Source organism: Desmodus rotundus, chromosome 8 (genome assembly GCF_022682495.2).
Source record: "Desmodus rotundus isolate HL8 chromosome 8, HLdesRot8A.1, whole genome shotgun sequence".
Lineage (NCBI taxonomy): Eukaryota > Metazoa > Chordata > Mammalia > Chiroptera > Phyllostomidae > Desmodus > Desmodus rotundus.
The window spans coordinates 35465604-35480711 of NC_071394.1; the positions used below are offsets into that span (position 1 = coordinate 35465604).

Genomic DNA, 15108 nt, shown 5'->3' on the forward strand with positions numbered 1-15108 from the left:
CGCCGCAGCTGCTCTCGAAGTCGGGGCCACACCGGCGCCCCTGGTCCGCAGCTTTGGGACCTGTGGCAGCGTCCCTCAGCCGGAGAGATGTTGGTGATTTCTCCTTTTCTTCCCGCCACGTTCAGCAGCCGGGCCCGAGCCGGGCGGGGGGCGAGCCTGCGCCTCCGCCTTCAGCCCCTCCAGCCACACCCCGGGGCGGGCAGCGCTCACCGCTTTCAGGGGGAAGCGGCGCGGGGCGGCGAGGAAGCTGGCCGACGTCGCCCGCAGGACAAGGCTTTTCCCCCACCCGAGGTGCTTCCCTTGTGAATGTGAATGGGCCTAAACGCTCCTTTCTTCCTCTCAATGGCCGGCCGGGAGAATTCACCTGCGGCCTCTGAGCTCCGGGCAAGGGTCTGGACCCCGCTTTTCAGAGCCGGGCTCGTCCCGGTCGCGAGCCTTCCCGGGGGGAGGGACAGGTGTGGCGCGCGGTTGCCTCTCCTCGGCTTTGAAAGTCAGTGCGCACGAAATAAAAGCCCCGGGGTCTCGGAAGCGGTACGGGCGCCCCCGGGCCCCCCGCGAGGCAGCGAGGACAGACGTCCACCAGGCCCTGGCGTCCGCCGCCGCCTTCGGCCAGGCTCGGCTCGTGGAAACTCGAAGCCTAAAGGCGGGGGCGCGACCTCGGGACGCGCGCCCTGGCTCTACGGGCTCAGACTCAGAGTCGGGGTGCAGGCGAAGGGGCCTAACCGGGCACCTGGGTAACACTGGCGCGGGCTCTCCGCGCCCCGAATCCGCAAGCGTGGCGCACACGTGGCGGCGACAGCGCCGCGGCAGGAAGCTGGCGGCCGGAGCTCGCGGCGGGCGGCAGGCGACGGTCCTGAGACCGGAGCTGCGAGCGCGACCCCCTGGGGCTGGGGGCGAGTCGCGCGTCGGCCAATGGCTGCGGTGGGCGGGCACCAGGGAGGCCGGGGACTCGAATGGGCGGCATCCCTTCCCCACCCTCGCCCTCTGCGAGCCCCGCGGCCCCGCCTGCCCGCCGCGCTCTTAAACCCCCCGCTCGGCCCGCCCGGAGCCAACCGGTCCCGGTTCAGATCCCGCGCCGCCTTCCCAGGGTCCCGGAGGTGCCCGCCCGGTGGCGGAGCTCTCGAAGGTGGGTGCCGGGCCGGGGGCGCCCGAGTGCCCGGGGTCGTCGTCTGCCTGGGCGGGTGGGAGGTGCAGGCAGTGTCGCTGTCGCAGTTCGTTTGGGGAGGTCGTTTGCGCCTCCTGGGCTTTTATCCTTTGAGGGGCTCTCAGACCCAACCTGCAGGTCCTTGGGCCGCGGGGAGGCCAGCGGCGCAGCGCCCTAGGGGGCCCAGCGGGGCCGGGCCGATGCCTTCGCCGTGGCTGACCTCTTCCGCTGACCCCGTGTTCTTTAATCTCTGAGTCACGACCCTGCTCGGTATTCTTATTGGGCCCATTGATCTTGCCCTCGAGACCCGCCGACCCGAGGAAGCTGCATTCTCCAGCCTCAGTGAACTTGTGTCCGTTAAAACGCCGTCCTTTCAGCGGCGGCCAGGGAGAGGCTGGGGCTTCGCCCTCCCGCGCGCGGGTCCCGGGGCTGCGCTCACCTGATCCTGTGGGGCAGCCCCGGGTGCGGTGACTGGGGTGACCCGAGGGACTTGGGAAGTGGCGAGACTCGATCCGCGTGGGAACCCGGGCGCTGGCTTTGGACGTCCGTGGAGCCGAAGGTGGCGCCTCTTCTGGGCAGCCCGGCTGCCTGGGTCCGCGGGGTCAGACCCGCGTTCTGGGAGCGCGTCACCTGCGACCCGCGACCCTTGGTCCTCCCTTCCCTGCCCGGACTCGGGAGCGCCCGGGGCTGCGGCCCCTCCCCAAACCCGGGCGGTCCTGCGCCCGACTCCCGACCCGGCCTCGGCGCTGGGACGGCCCCGAGGCTCCCCCGACCGTGGGAAGAGCCTTCTTGGACCGAGAAGAGGGCGGGAGGGGCTCTCCGGACAGATTTTGCAGGAGCCGGCAGTGGGGCCGGGCGGAGGGAGGGAGCGGTGGGGACTCGCCGCGCCTGCTCGAGGTGTGTTCGGACGGGGAAGGCGAGGGCGGCGCTCACCTGGGGCTTGGAGTCGTTCATGGTCCCGGCAGGATTTCGTTTCTCAGGGGGGTGGGAGGAGGGTTTGGGGTTTTTTTGTTGTTGTTCTTTTTGTTTTGTTCGTGAGGCAGAGCTTGCGGGATGGAACTGGGAGCGCGTCCGATTCCCTTTGCCCCCGGGGCTGGCTCCGGCGCGGAGGCCCCGCGGGCAGGAGCGCGGCCGTGGAGCCGCGCGTCCTCAGCCGCGCTCGCTTCTCCGCAGGCCCGCCGCGCGCCGTGGCCCGGGATGGCTCTGCGGCCGCCAAGTGAGGCCGGCCCCCCGGACAAGGTGTACTATCCGCCCGAGAGGCCGCAGAGCAGCCCGCAGCACCTGGGCCCGTACTACACGCCCTTCCCGCCCTACGCGCCCTACGCCAGCAGCTCCGGCGCCGCGGAGGACGATTACCCACCCTTCCCGGGCCCCGGCGTGTCTGCCGCCCAGGCCATGGCCCCCTTCGCCTTCCGGCCCGCGCCTCCCTTGCTGAGCCCGGGCCTGGCCCTGCAGAGGGAGCCGCTCTACGACCCGCCCTGGCACGGCAAGCTGCCGCCGTGGTACCCGTTTCCCCACTTCCCCAAGGAGCTGCAACACTTCGTGAACAGTAGCCGCGACTACACTGGGGCCGCCCCCAATGAAGACTTGGCCCACGTTGGTAGCCGAAGCGACAGTGGCCACTGTTACGGACCTGACATTTTCGTGCCGCCGCCGCCGCCCCTCCCGGTGGGCGCTTCGCTGTTACCTGAAGGGCCGAAGACCTCCCAGTTACTACCTTACTTCCCCAGCAAGGAGTGTGAGGATGACTCCACACCCCTGAGCCAGCAGAGGAAGTCTGCCCCTCGGTACCACTTCACCCAGGAGGACCTGCACGTGGTTCTGTACGGGGCCATTCCCAGCCTGGAGCACACCGCGCGCCTGCCCCACGCGGCGTCGGGCCTCTTGGTCCCCGCGGACAGCTCCGGTAAAGGCGGTTCCCATAGTCCCGGGGTTAGGGGTCAGGATGGCTGGGTATCGGGTGGGGTGGAGGGTGGGATGAAGGGTGGAAAGGGGTAAATCAGGGTGGATCTGAGTCCGGGAGGGGGATGGAGAGGGCTGCAGGGGATGGAGCCTGCGGAGGAGAGGCTCACGTCTGACGCCCTACTTGCTTAAATGCAAGACTCCGGAGGTGGTTTGAGATGAGAGCTAAGGGTGAGGAGAGAAATGGTTTGTGCAGTCTGGGCTCCGATTCTACCAGGATGTGCAAAATAGCTCCATGAGAGCCTCCTGCATGTCAGGGGGTCCCAGCTCAGTCATCTCTCCTGACCTTAGTCAAAGTCAGCATCATCTCTGATTCTCAAGTTGTTTTAAATTTGCAAAATGAGGTTCATTACATCATGTTGCAAGGATTGCCCTGTGTCTCAAAGTAGAAATGGTGTATGTGAAAGGAGCAGGAAAAATACAAATATCAAACTCAGGGAAATGGTAGCCTATAGGGAGGAGAGAGGCAATTGCCTCCTGAAAGGATTTTGTAATATGTTTAATGAAAAATAAGATTTTAACCCTGCCTTTTTCAAGGGTCTGAGTGTGTTCCTCAAATTCTGGACCAAGACTCCCTTCAACTACCAGAAGGTAGGCAGAGAGCTCCTTGCTTGGATTTCTTCCCTCCGGTGAGTACAATCAGTTTCCTCATCTGCTTCCCTTTTCCCCCGTCCCCCAGGTCTCTGCCTCAGACAGATGCTGTTTGGTGAAGTCACGCATTTTGGGGTCTTCTGCTGTAGCCTCCTTGCCAAAGGAGTCAGGTTTGGGCCCTTTCAAGGTAAAGTGGTCAACGCCAGTGAAGTCAAGACTTACGGAGACAATTCTCTGATGTGGGAGGTAAGTATGGTTTTGGTCGTGAGGGGGGCTGGAGGGAAACACCTTGCCTGTGTTCCTCTGGGAGAGGGGACAAGGGCAGCAATTTGCTGGTTGTGTTGCCTGTTTTGCGCTGTAAAGGGAGGGAAAGCCTCAGTCACTCCGTGACCTTGACCGATGGCAGCTCTGCAGGAAACCCGAGTGTCTTGTGGTACCCTAAGTCATTTTAGTCAGAACATGAGCCAGGGCAAATACATTTAAAGAACTCATACATGGTGCTGTATATAGATAGAAACAATTGCTTTAAATATGATAGAGTAATTCTGAGATGATGCCAAAGGAAATTAAAAACAAAATTTAAATTTGTTTATATCATTTGCCTATGAAGTTAGCTAAAAACTGAGACTCTTGACTGTGTATGGGGCATGCTGGGTAGACTGCAGTTTGTCAGAGCACATTAACTAGCCCCCTTGACCCTGAATTTCTCCTTCCAGTAATGTAGTTCAGGGAAGTAAGCTGAAATTCTGACTACGTGGAAGATGTGAATCTCAGTGTTGTTTATAATAACAAAACATCCAGAGAGTGGAATCGCCAAGAGCAGAAAAATAATTAAAATATGGTGTCATTAATAAGCATGAAAACTACGCTGGGATAAATTCAAAATTATCAGTTGTCTTTAAGTGGTAGAATTGAACGTAACCTCCTTGTTTCCCTTACCTCTGGTTATGAAATTAATATACGCTCACTGTAGATATTTGGAAATCAAGGAAGTGATAACGTAAAAAAATTTTTAGCCCTGGCTGGTGTGGCTCAGTGGATTAAGTGCCAGCCTGTGAACCAAAGGGTTGCTGGCTTGATTCCCAGTAAGGGCATATGCCTGGGTTGCCAGCCAGGTACCCAGTAGAGGGGTGCGTGAGAGGCAACTACATATTGATGTTTCTCTCCTTCTCTCTCCCTTATTTTTAATGTCATATCACCTATAGAGATGTCCTTGAGCTAATAAAATTTTTAGGCATAGTAATAAAATTAATAATAAATATATTTAATGGAGTCATGTGTGAGATTTGGATTATAAACTTTTAACAAGTAAATTTTTTTATTTCATAGTTTTGGCCAAAAAAAAAGTAAATTCCGAACATCAGTTCTTATTCCATTTAGATCTTCGAAGATGGTCGTTTGAGCCACTTTATAGATGGAAAAGGAGGTGCAGGGAACTGGATGTCCTACGTCAACTGTGCCCGTTTCCCCAAGGAGCAGAACCTGGTTGCTGTGCAGTGTCAAGGGCAGATATTTTATGAGAGCTGCAAGGAGATCTACCAGAACCAAGAGCTCCTTGTGTGGTATGGAGACTGCTATGAAAAGTTTTTGGACATTCCCGTGAGCCTTCAGGAGACGGAGCCGGGGAAGCAGGCACAGGCGTCTAGGCCCTCTGAAGGTGAGTGAACAGCTTTGCTTTGCCCAGTGAGGCGCTTCTAGTGGAAGGTCGGGGCTCTTTTCCAAACTGGAACACCTTCCTGCAGTTTCTCAGCTGCCCTTGTGAAGCTCCTCCCTCCCGAAGGCTTAATGCAGGAGACTAAACTGAGAGTGTCTCTAACCAGGAGGGCATTACCCAGCTGGAGAAAAAGGCCCTCTGTCTTTCCAAAGCTGCTGAAGCTGCTCCTTTCCTTGTACCCCTTCACCCCCAACCCAGAGAATGCAATAAAAGTGAAATAAATGGATGCATTCTCTGCCTTAGGTGAGCCAGTTTCTGATTCCTCTCTGCTCAGGCTGACACTGCCCATGAAGTCACTGCTCTAGAGCAGGGTTTTTCCGATGATGGGTTGAAGTGTCTTAATTGGGTGAGAAATCAATTTAGTGGGGGAGATTAGCATTGCAGAAAAAGAGAAAATAAGAATAAAGTAGGATAGAATATATTGATGTGAATCGCACTAAAACAAGAGCATGCATTGTGAAATTTTGTTTCAAATGGGTAAGTGTGTGTGTGCTGGCGCTTGAATAGAAAATGTATTTTTTACTGTCGGTCTCAGTCAAGTTGGACAGGCATTGAGCTAGACTCTCACTCTCACGTTTTCCTGGGGCTGTGAATGAATACCTGGGCAATCTTGGGAAGGTGCAGGGTCTCATTCCAGCCTGAGATTCTGCATTTCTATCAAGCTTCCAGAGGATGCGGATACTGCTGGTCCCTGGACCACATTTTAGTAGCAAGGAACTAAAAGACCACCAACCCATTCTCTGGGGGTGAGCTTCTGGAATTTACATTTTAAAATATCTCTTGGAGTGATTTTTCTATACACAGGAGCTTGGGAACCGCTGGTCTTGTTTGTAGGTGGGACAAGACAAGTACAAGGGACTGTAATGTGTCTAATCAGGTAGAAGACCGCCTGATGTTATAATAAATGTGATAAGTAGCAGGTAGAAGAAAAAGTGAATTTTGCACTGCAATTCACATCACACACTGCAGTGATTGTCCGCATGCATGTCTCCTAACTAGACTGAGTCCTTCAGGGCAGAAATAACCCTAGACCTTCATATCCCTTGCTCCTGGATCCCAGTGTGGACTGAATGAAGGAGAAAGACATTCAGGACTCAAATCGGAAAAGCTACTTAGGAGTAAAGTGAAATGCGGGGTGTGTTACGAAGGGAGAGAGAAGGCAGCCCAGGCTGGGGGATGGTGAAGCCAAAGGCAACAACACAGTCACAAGGGATTAGGAGGTGAATAACGCGAGAGAGGTATCTTTCTAGAATCCAGATAATGAGAGCCTGTCAGAATTGTTTTGGTGAACTGTCTTCCCACTACCCCGGCATGGGAGGGGGCGAGATGGTGGGACTCTACAATCTGGGGGCTCTGAGCACCAAGCCAAGCATCGTTTTTTGGTCACTTCCAAAAAATTCTTTCTATTGCTTTTAAAATAAAAGTTAAAAATAGATAACGAGACAAATACATGCTTAATTACTGGCCAAATTTGTTAATCCTTTTTGAAAAATTCTTTACCACGATGTATGCAGCTGTTCAAGTGTTCACAACCTTTGATGTCTCAGTGATACTCTTCTGGAAATTTATCTTCAGGAAACAGTCCCAAAGGATTCTTTTATCCACAGGCTCTTTGCTACAGCAGCATCCATATTAGTGGAAAAGCACGATCTCAGTGCTCAATAGTTGAATAATTAAGTAAATGAAGACTTATTAACATGGAATAATATGCAGATAGCAGAGACCCCAATCACACAAGCAACAGGGATGAGGGCTTTACCTGTGAATAGTGAGAGTGGGGAAGGCGCATCATCAGCTTACCTGTGCTCCAGTTAGGAAGGAAATCACCCAGTGCTGACAGCGCTGTTAAAGTATATTTTGGACAACGTGTGGGAGAGAACTTGTAAAGGATTTGATTTATTGGGAAGAATAAGGAATGAATTCATTTGTTTCCTGTTAGGAATGTTTTTGGATAGGGTAAAAAGGAAAGAAAAATAAAAATTCTTCTGTCCTCTCACAAAGAACCTTTTCTCAAAGGCTTTCGGCGAGGGTTGGTGAGACCTTCCCCTTAAGGTCCTGGGTGGGAGGGAAAGGCCTGGACCCTATGTGGGCGGGTTATTTGAGTATGCAGCCTGCCCAGTGTGTGTTTTGGGGGCTGGAGGTGTGGAATGTGACAACAACTCTTAATCCTTACAAAACTCTCTGAACTGGGGTGGGACAAGAAGCATCAGTTTAGGATTGAGGAACCGCTGGACTAAAGAGCAGTTCATTGAGCTGGGGTGAAGGGAAGGAGGAAGGGAGAGGGAACAGGATAAAAACAGGTTGAGGTAGATTTCTAGGACCCATATTTTGAATTTTGGTATGTTCTGCTTTGATTTGTAGAGATCACTGGCCCCATCTTTTAGACCCCCTTTTCCCATCCCAGGAAGTAGAAAGGCCAGGTATTTCTGACCAAGGAAAATTCTAGCTCTGAGCAAAAACCCGTCCAGCCTGGGGATTTGGAGAATATTAGCACCTCAATGAAAGTGGTAGACAGGGGCGGGCGTAGGGGGGTGGGATGGATTATCCTGGGGTTGGTGGTTGCCTTCCTGGTTATTTACTTAATGGTTTATTTCCTTAGCCACGTGTTAAATGTGCCAGGGACATAGTTGTTAACTAACAAAGCCCCTGATGGATAGCTTCCCTGCTGTCCTGATGCTGAAAAGATTTCCATCGCCAGATTCTTGCATACACTCACTCCTGGCTCTTTTCTCCCTCCCGGGGACCAGGCAGTGCGGTCTCCATGATGCCTACACCCTCAAAGCCGCTTATCCTCTGGAATCCAGAGTATCCTCCACGGAGATTATTTTGTAGGTGGCCCCGTCCTCTACCTTCCCCCCAACATGTAGATAAGCGTGGACCTGGCAGCTTTTCTACTACAGTCGGCAGCGCCCTCTCTAACCTCTCCCCTCCTCCCTCCTCCACTGATTAAAAACAATTTACCTTTCTTAGTCTTATTTATCACTCAGTAATAGCATCACTCCTGGTAATGACTCATTAAAAAATAAGTGTTAGAGTTAAATTAACCATAATGATAACCTTATGTATCAGGGAAAGCAAGATACTGTCATCCTTACTTCGTATGTGAAGATTTGAGCTCTGGAATCTTCCCCAAAATTTCAGAGAAGTGACCTATAAGCTAAGAGGGTGCCTAAGACTTTGTAAACGGGGTCAAGTGGAACAGCACTTGGGAAGTCTGTGGCATAAGCTCTGGGTGTCCATCATTGTCCTGGGTGAACTGTTTTTGAACTTGCAGCTCAGGCCGATCTGAAAGGGACAGAGCAGGCAAGGTTTGGTTATTAACCTTGTAACTAGTGCCAGTCAGGATGTGTGAGATTGGTGTGAGCTATTTATGGCCCAAATGGTAAATTCGTATTCTGTTATGAGGGAAAGTGATACTAATGAAAACAAAATGGGCTATGAGTTGGATGTTGTCAAGGCTTGGCGTTGGGCACGTGAGGATTTATTGTTTTGACTTCAATGTATGTTTAAACTTTCCTGTAAGGAAACTTTTTTTAAAACTGCCTTGGAGGAAATAACAATGAGGTGAGGTAGCTGACAGAGCCACCGCTCTTGTCCCCCTGTGTCGACAGAGTCCGCAGAAGGTTATAGATGTGACCGATGTGGAAAGGTGTTTACCTACAGATACTACAGAGATAAACACCTCAAGTACACCCCCTGTGTGGACAAGGGTGACAGGAAGTTCCCCTGCTCTCTCTGCAAACGGTCCTTCGAGAAGCGGGACCGGCTGCGCATCCACATCCTCCACGTCCACGAGAAGCACCGGCCTCACAAGGTGAGAACTTGGTCGTGGGGGCCAACGGCCCTGCCCCTGCTCAGACCGGACGCCTGGACACACTGAGGGCCTCCTGGGCCGTGGTGCCTGCTGTCACCCTGGAGAGTGAGGCACAGAGTGGTTTCCATGTTTTTGCCTGGTGACCCTTTAACATTTTTACTGCCAATTTTATTTTTTCTAGCATGAAAATATAGTGCGTGCTTGGAAAATACAATATGAAGGAAAAAACAAAACAAAAGCCATCTGATACGCTATGGCCCAACGTTAGGACATTTTAGGTATAATTTTTCAATATGTGTGTGTATTTTTAATATACTTAGATTATAGTGAATATTATGAGGCTAACTTTCTGGCTTAGGATTACATCACAAGCTAACTTGTAAACCCAGAATGGCTATACCCGTACATCAGATGGTTGCTGAATGATTTATTTAACCAGTCCCCTGTTCTGTGCAAGTCACCCCAAAATTGCTGCAGTGAACAATACTATATAGAAATAACTCATTGCTGTCCCTGGCCATGTAGCTAGCTCCGCTGGTGAGAGCATCATCGATACACCATACACGCCAAGGCTGCGGTTCCGTCCCTAGTCAGGGCACATACAAGAACCAGATTGTACGTAACCAGTTTTCCTCTTTTTTTTATTTTAAAGATTTTATTTATTTTTAGAGAGAAGGGAAGGGAGGGAGGAAGAGGGAGAGAAGCATCAATGTGTGGTTGCCTCCTGCACACCCCCACCAGACACCTGGCCTACAACCCAGGCATGTGCCCTGACTGGGAATCGAACCAGAGACCCTTTGGTCCGCAGGCTGGCGCTCAATGCACTGACTGAGCCACACCAGCCAGGGCCCAGTTTTCATCTTTGTAGAAATTGTTCTTTATGTTTGGAGCTCTGAAATTTTAACAGAATGTGTCAGATTGGATGTATTTTTCTTCCTCTTGCTTTGTGTGGAGTGATGTACAAAAGAGTACTCTTTCCATCTGAGGCACACATCCTAAACACAAAGGAATTATTACTCTTTTTGTTGTTCTTATTTGCTTTTAATTTCCAAGAACAGTTTCTTTTTCTAATTGCTTCCTTTTTATAATTAATCTGTTCTTTTTGCAATATTACCTCAAAAAATGGGGTTTTTTGCTCTAGCAACAATAATACACACTCATCATTAAAACTTCAAGCACTACAGAAAAATTATGGAGGACCCACCCAAAATCCCACAATCTAAAACTACCCGCTCTCCCCTCTGTTCACAGAAGCATACCTGGAGGTGGGGGGGCGGGGCAAGGCAGGACCTGGAAGTACGGTAGTTTCCTCTACCTGTTCCAGAATTCCTGAGAAGATTAAGTGGGAGTCAGCAGAGTCAAGAGCACAGACAAGTTATATGAACTGTTCACAGCAGGTGACTATACCACATGCTCTCTGGACCCCCAAAATCCTACTCTTGTTTGGTGGGTACAACATGTCTCAGGTCATCTTGCCACCAGTTTTGCCATTTTGGTCTACATCAGTGATTTTCAGCCGTTGTGCTACAAGAATTTTTAAAACATGCAATATCTGATTATTAAGTCAGGGACACTGACCTCTTTTTCCCTTAGATTGTCAAATTAAAAATGACAACTGCCAACACAACAATAGCCATTCAGTGTGAATAAATCAAAATTATACCCTTTTTTTTTTTGTCATGTTGGCAAAATGTATATTTTTTTGGTGTGTTGCAGATTTTCAGTAATTTGTTTATGTGTGCCCTGAGATACAAAAGGGCGAAAATTGCTGGTCTACATATTCACCACCCCCAACTATATTTTTAGCTCCTTATCTCTAGCAGAGTATCTAGCACATTGTAGGTACTCCCTAAATATTTGTTGAGCCCTACCTGGTGTGGCTCAGTGGATTGAGCACCAGCCTACAAACTGAAAGGTTGCCCCTTTTGGGTCCCTGGCAAGCAAGGCACATGCCTGGGTTAGGGGCCAGGTCCTCATCTAGGGGAGTATGAGAAGCAACTAACTGATGTTTCTCTCCTCTTTCTCCTTCCCCTCCCTAAAAAATAAGTAAACAAAATCTTTAAAAGAAAAGTGTGTATTGAATTAATTGTGTAGTGCTTACCCTGTAAGAAAAGCAGAGATGTATTTTGACCATAAGGAAAATCAGGAGACAGACTCCAAGTTTTACTGACTTGTATTAGCCATGCAGCTACTTGTGAGCAGAGCAGGACTAATTCAGGCCTCTATTAAACCCCACAACCCACATTTTTACCTCTGAGGCAACTGACACCCAAAGACGTTAGATGATGTTAGCACAGGGCAGGCCCTGGACCAGAACCCACACTGCTGGATTCTTCAGTGTAGTTCCAGGGGACCTGTCTACTACAGCTAGACCCTCAGCCACGGCCTGCTTGATCCTCTGCCTACAGATACAGAATTCATACAATAGGTAACATCACGGGGGAAATTAACTTGTTAGAGGAAGATGTGATTACAACTCTATGCTTTTTTCCCTTTGCCTTAGTGTTCTACGTGTGGGAAATGCTTCTCTCAGTCTTCCAGCCTGAACAAGCACATGAGAGTCCACTCTGGAGACAGACCCTACCAGTGTGTGTATTGTACGAAGGTAAGTGGAACCTCCTCCTAGCAGGGGCGTCCAGCCTGTGGCCCAGGAGGGCTATGAATGCGGCCCAACACACAGAATCATAAATTTACTTAAAACCTTTTTCTTGTTCATCAGTTTTCGCTGGTGTTTGTGTATTTAATGTGTGGCCCAAGACAACTCATTTTCTTCCAGTGTGGCCCAGAGACGCCAAAAGTTGGGACACCCCTGAATCTGCCTTGAGCTCTGTTTTGGTAGCCAGGGACATGAACCTGAAGCATAAAGCCTGGCTTATAACGAGTTTTTGCTATCAACCCAATCCCTATTTCCACCCCCAAATATGTGCACGTTTGCTTATGGTGTTCAGATACAACACCTGTTGCCAAATCGGCATGTAAGGCACAGGTGATGAAATGACACAGTAGACCCCCACCAGGTAAACTGGTGGGGAGTGACCGTGTCTGGGTGTCTGTGCAAGGACGGCTTGTGTGCCTTACTTGACAGTGGGACAAACTCGCACATGCCCAGACGCCCCATTATTGCGTGGTTCTCTCCCAGTCCCCCAAATCTGAGGTCCCCAGTTTAACCTGGTATTTTATGTCACTGTCAGTGGACCCAAAAGACATAGTCATTACATTTCTAACACACTTCCTGAAAGTGACAAGGTCAGAGCACAGTATTGATATGAATGAGGGAAGAGGAAAGGGGAAAGTGGCCAAGAAGAGATATGTAAAAACAGAAAAGTACTGGGAATCTAAAATGTTACAGCTACTCTGCAAAACAGTTGGGCTTTTTTTTTTTTTTTTTTTAACTAGACTTGTAAGTCCCACACAACACAGCAACCCAGAGTCCTTCGCAGGGTAAGTGGTGGGACAGGCCGTGGTACCTGCACACCATGGAACACCACCCAGCAATAAATGGGAATGAACTGCATACACGGCCTGGGGGACTCGCCAGGGAATTATGCCGAGTGAAAAGCCTCTCTCAGATGTTAAATACTATATGATTCCATGTACATACATTCTGAAATGATAAAATTACAGAAATGGAGGACAGATTAGTGGTTGCCACGGCTTAAGGAAAAAATGGGAGGGGGCCCTGGCCAGTGTGGCTCAGTTGGTTGGAGCATCCTGTATCTGAAGGGCTGTGGGTTTGATTCCCGGAGCACAAACCTAGGTTTTGGGTTCAGTCCCAGGGCTGGCAGCATACGAAAGACAACCAATCTCTGCTTTTCTCTCACACTGATGTTTCTCTCTCTCTCCCTGAAAGCAATGAAAAAGAAAGTCCTTGGGTGAGGATTAAAAAGTGAAAATTTTTAAAAAATGGGAATGGGAGGGACTAAGTGTGTCTATCAAAGGGCAACGTGAAGGATATTTATGATGAGGATGTTCTGTATCTTAACTCTGTCAACACCAACATCCCAGTGGTGGTATCACAGTTTGTAAGGTGTAACCCTTGGGAAATTGGGTAAAGGGTACACAGAAGCGAAGACATTGGCCAGTATTAGCTACACCTTGTGTAATACAGTTTATCTTTGAGTGGTCCTGGGACCCCCTACATCAGAATTGCTTATTTAAATGCATTCCTTATTGCCCCAAAGAGTGTACTTACTGGATACATTCTCTGGGCTTAGGCTGTCAGTCAGTATTTTGAACTAGACCGCAGGTGATCTTAGACACTGAAAAGCCACTGTTCTAATAGCCCGGGCTATTCAAAACCAGCCAGAACAACACATCTATCATGTCCTTTTATAAAAAGGCTACTCTTGTTGACCGAGACTACTCGATAGCACTAATACCCAAGATTCCTCTACTAGAAAACTATGGGGTGACATATGCATAAGTAATAATGAAATTAAACCCTTTGTCTCATTGGTCTTCTGGCTGATGGAAGTTTGCTTTTCTGCTTTCTGTTCTTGGCAGAAGTTCACTGCCTCCAGCATACTCCGCACACATATCAGGCAGCACTCCGGGGAGAAGCCCTTCAAATGCAAACACTGTGGCAAATCGTTTGCATCCCACGCCGCCCACGACAGCCATGTCCGCCGCTCACACAAGGAGGACCAGGGCTCCTCCTGTAGCATCTGTGGGAAAACCTTCCCAGATCAGGAAGCCTTCTGTTCCCACATGAAGTTTCATGAAGACGGCTAGCCCTCAGAGTCTGGGGACAGTGTGAAAACTAAGAATGTGGATTCTGTCTTTATTTTTCTTGTTCATTTGTGTGTTGTATGAACAAATGATAGTTCCGTTGAGATAAACTGAAAAATGGAACTGACCATGAGTTAATCTCTCATCTTTATGTGATTCATTTTAAACCCTTTGTTCCCAGCCCTCCCCCATCAGGTGACAAATGTCTGCTAATAATTTGTTAGCCCCACACAGAATTACTCAGAGGACACAGAAGTTACTCATTCACTCCACCATCTGTGGCCTCTACCAATTGGGAAAGAAAAATTCTTACCAAACAAAGAGGCTAAGATAATTTCAATAGACTAAAAAACAAGTGTATTTATGTTGCTCTAGTTTTAAGCCGGGTTTCATGCCTGATGAATGGACAAATAAAATTTTTTTTTAATTAGCTGGTTCATGATAGTATATGGAGTGTAACAGAAAAGAAACCCGTTTTTTAAACTGTGCCATATAAGTTATCACAAGGCTGATGTCGGGGTGTGAGGGGTAATCTCTTCTATGCAGGGAGACAGCAGACTCATCTCATGGGTAATAATAGCCAACGTTCATTGAGTGTTACCCCTGAGTTCACCACTATACAAATGAGGAAATTGAGGGCAAGAATAAGGAACTGGTGCCTCCAAGGGGCAAAGCCAGGTCCACCTGACTCCACAGTCCAGCCTCCTACCTAGCCAGTATGCTCAATTCATGAATCTGCTAAGGAACTAGAAATAGCATTTTTCTACTGACTATCCCATTCTGCCCTATACTAAGGCAAGTAACAACAAACTTAGATATTTACGCAGAAGACCAGCATGAGCAGAATATAAGTGCTTGGTAGGCTACCTAGCTACTAGATCACGTGGTTCTATTGACCTCGGATTTTCCTTCACCCTTTATCCACGGTCCATGTCTCAAAATGGAGCAAATTCAGTATGGAACAGATGCTCCTTCCAGAGGGAGGCTCCCAGCTGTGGCCCAGTCCTTTGAGACAGACAGAGTGCGGGAGTGCGCGTGGAAAAGCAGTGACAGATCTTCCTCTAGGGAATGCTTAGCTGCGGCGATGGGGTCTGAGCCATTTACCCTAATGGGAATGTGCCCTGTTGTGTTAGGGCTGTTTAGTTCGTGATAATT

The 15108-nt window shown here is 49.8% G+C and overlaps 1 protein-coding gene across 1 annotated transcript; it reads left to right on the forward strand.

The window, feature by feature from the left end:
• Positions 1-2341: 2341 nt before the first annotated feature.
• On the forward strand, positions 2342-13956 carry PRDM14 (PR/SET domain 14). The gene is made up of 7 exons (XM_024572477.2): positions 2342-3050; positions 3644-3697; positions 3786-3943; positions 5078-5354; positions 9023-9225; positions 11729-11830; positions 13729-13956. The coding sequence occupies exons 1-7, from the start codon at positions 2342-2344 to the stop codon at positions 13954-13956; spliced, it is 1731 nt and encodes a 576-aa protein (XP_024428245.2).
• The last annotated feature ends 1152 nt before the right edge of the window (positions 13957-15108 follow it).